The 1390-nt window shown below is 45.8% G+C and overlaps 1 protein-coding gene across 1 annotated transcript in view; it reads right to left on the reverse strand.

The window, feature by feature from the left end:
- Window positions 1-93: 93 nt before the first annotated feature.
- LOC108629982 (uncharacterized) overlaps window positions 94-1390 on the reverse strand; it is a 3246-nt gene continuing 1949 nt past the window's right edge. The window contains exon 2 of the mRNA XM_018033016.2: window positions 94-894. Coding sequence (XP_017888505.2) covers window positions 451-894 — 444 coding nt within the window. The 3' untranslated portion in view covers window positions 94-450. The remainder of the gene's footprint in view (window positions 895-1390) is intronic.

The raw sequence follows: 1390 nt of genomic DNA on the forward strand, positions 1-1390 counted from the left end.
TTTGGGCAATATAGGTATATACTAAGTTTCAGTCTTTCTAGTGTTAAATCATTTCTGATAAATGCATAAAATTCGCAGTCTGTTTACGATACAAACCCGTGAAATTTTTCCAAACATCGCCAAGAACACATATCTAAACATATTTTATTCCAAGCAAACTGAATTTGTTCCACCATAAAAAAGATCATAAAAGTCGTACGATTTTCAACAGAAGAGCACAGCGTCATGATTAATACATAGCAAAAAATACACGATATTCCTTTTAACGAAATTACTTTTATGCGTTTGGTACATGTGCACGCGTGTTTCGAGCTGACGATCTGACATCGGCCTGGGAAGTATGAAGATCGCAGGACACGCGTTCGACCAGCGACGACGACGACGGCGACGACGACGGGTGGCTAACAGCGTCGCCGATACGTGAGACGAAAACGGGCTACGGCCGCGGCGTCAGTGGTTCTCCTGGACGGCGGCAGTGACGGTGTTCTTGCTCGGATATTTCCCGTACACCTTCCCGCTCCTCGTCATTTTGTAATGAATTTGCTGGTTCTGTATCGCGAACGTCGTACTGGTCACGTGCGGCCCGTCGCCGGTACACAGTCGCTTTACTTTCGTTCTGATGCCGACGTGCCTGTGCTTCCGCTGGAGTATCGGGTTCTCCGGTCGTATCCGGTGCTGGTGGTGTCGGTGTTTCACGAGCGTCCCCGTCGACTTGGTCGACGTCGCCAGAGGCAGTATGTTCCGTCGTTTCAACAGTCTCAACGGCGACACGGCTAGGATCGTTTTGGCGACGCTACGGCGGCAACGCCAGAGTACCAGGGCTGTGGCGAACCATGCGAACCAGGGACCTGCTCTCGGACCTGGGGCTGGCTCTCTCGACCAGAGAAACAACATCTGTCAAGTACAATTTATTGTTATCACGCAAATCGGTAACGGATAGAATATTTTATTAGGGAATGGTATAGAATTGTTGTACAGGGTGTTCCAGAAAAAGTGTTAGAGCCGAAAAGGAGTGATTCTGGAGGTGTTTTTGAACAATAATTTCCTTTGGCAAAAGTTTCCTTTGCAAAGTGAGCTATGGTTTTTGAATTATTAACGAAAAACACTGACCAATGAGAGCGCGCGTAAGGCCTCCACTGACCAACGGCCGAGTGTCACGATCCGAGTCAACTGGACGCGGGCCCTACGCTTACTTTCATTGGTCAGTGTTTTTCGTTAACTCTTTTAAATGCCGAACGACGATATATCGTCGATTATCCAAGGGAGCTTTACTATTCGCATTTTGAGAGTACTCTACCTCAAAATAAATTTATAAAACGTTATAAACGGTCTAATTTCATTGCGAAAGAATGAAAAAAATTATTTTTGGGTTTAACTTTTTGTTATATTC

The sequence above is a fragment of the Ceratina calcarata genome, unplaced genomic scaffold (genome assembly GCF_001652005.2).
Source record: "Ceratina calcarata isolate Rehan_Ccalc_2016 unplaced genomic scaffold, ASM165200v1 scaffold60.2, whole genome shotgun sequence".
Taxonomy (NCBI): domain Eukaryota; kingdom Metazoa; phylum Arthropoda; class Insecta; order Hymenoptera; family Apidae; genus Ceratina; species Ceratina calcarata.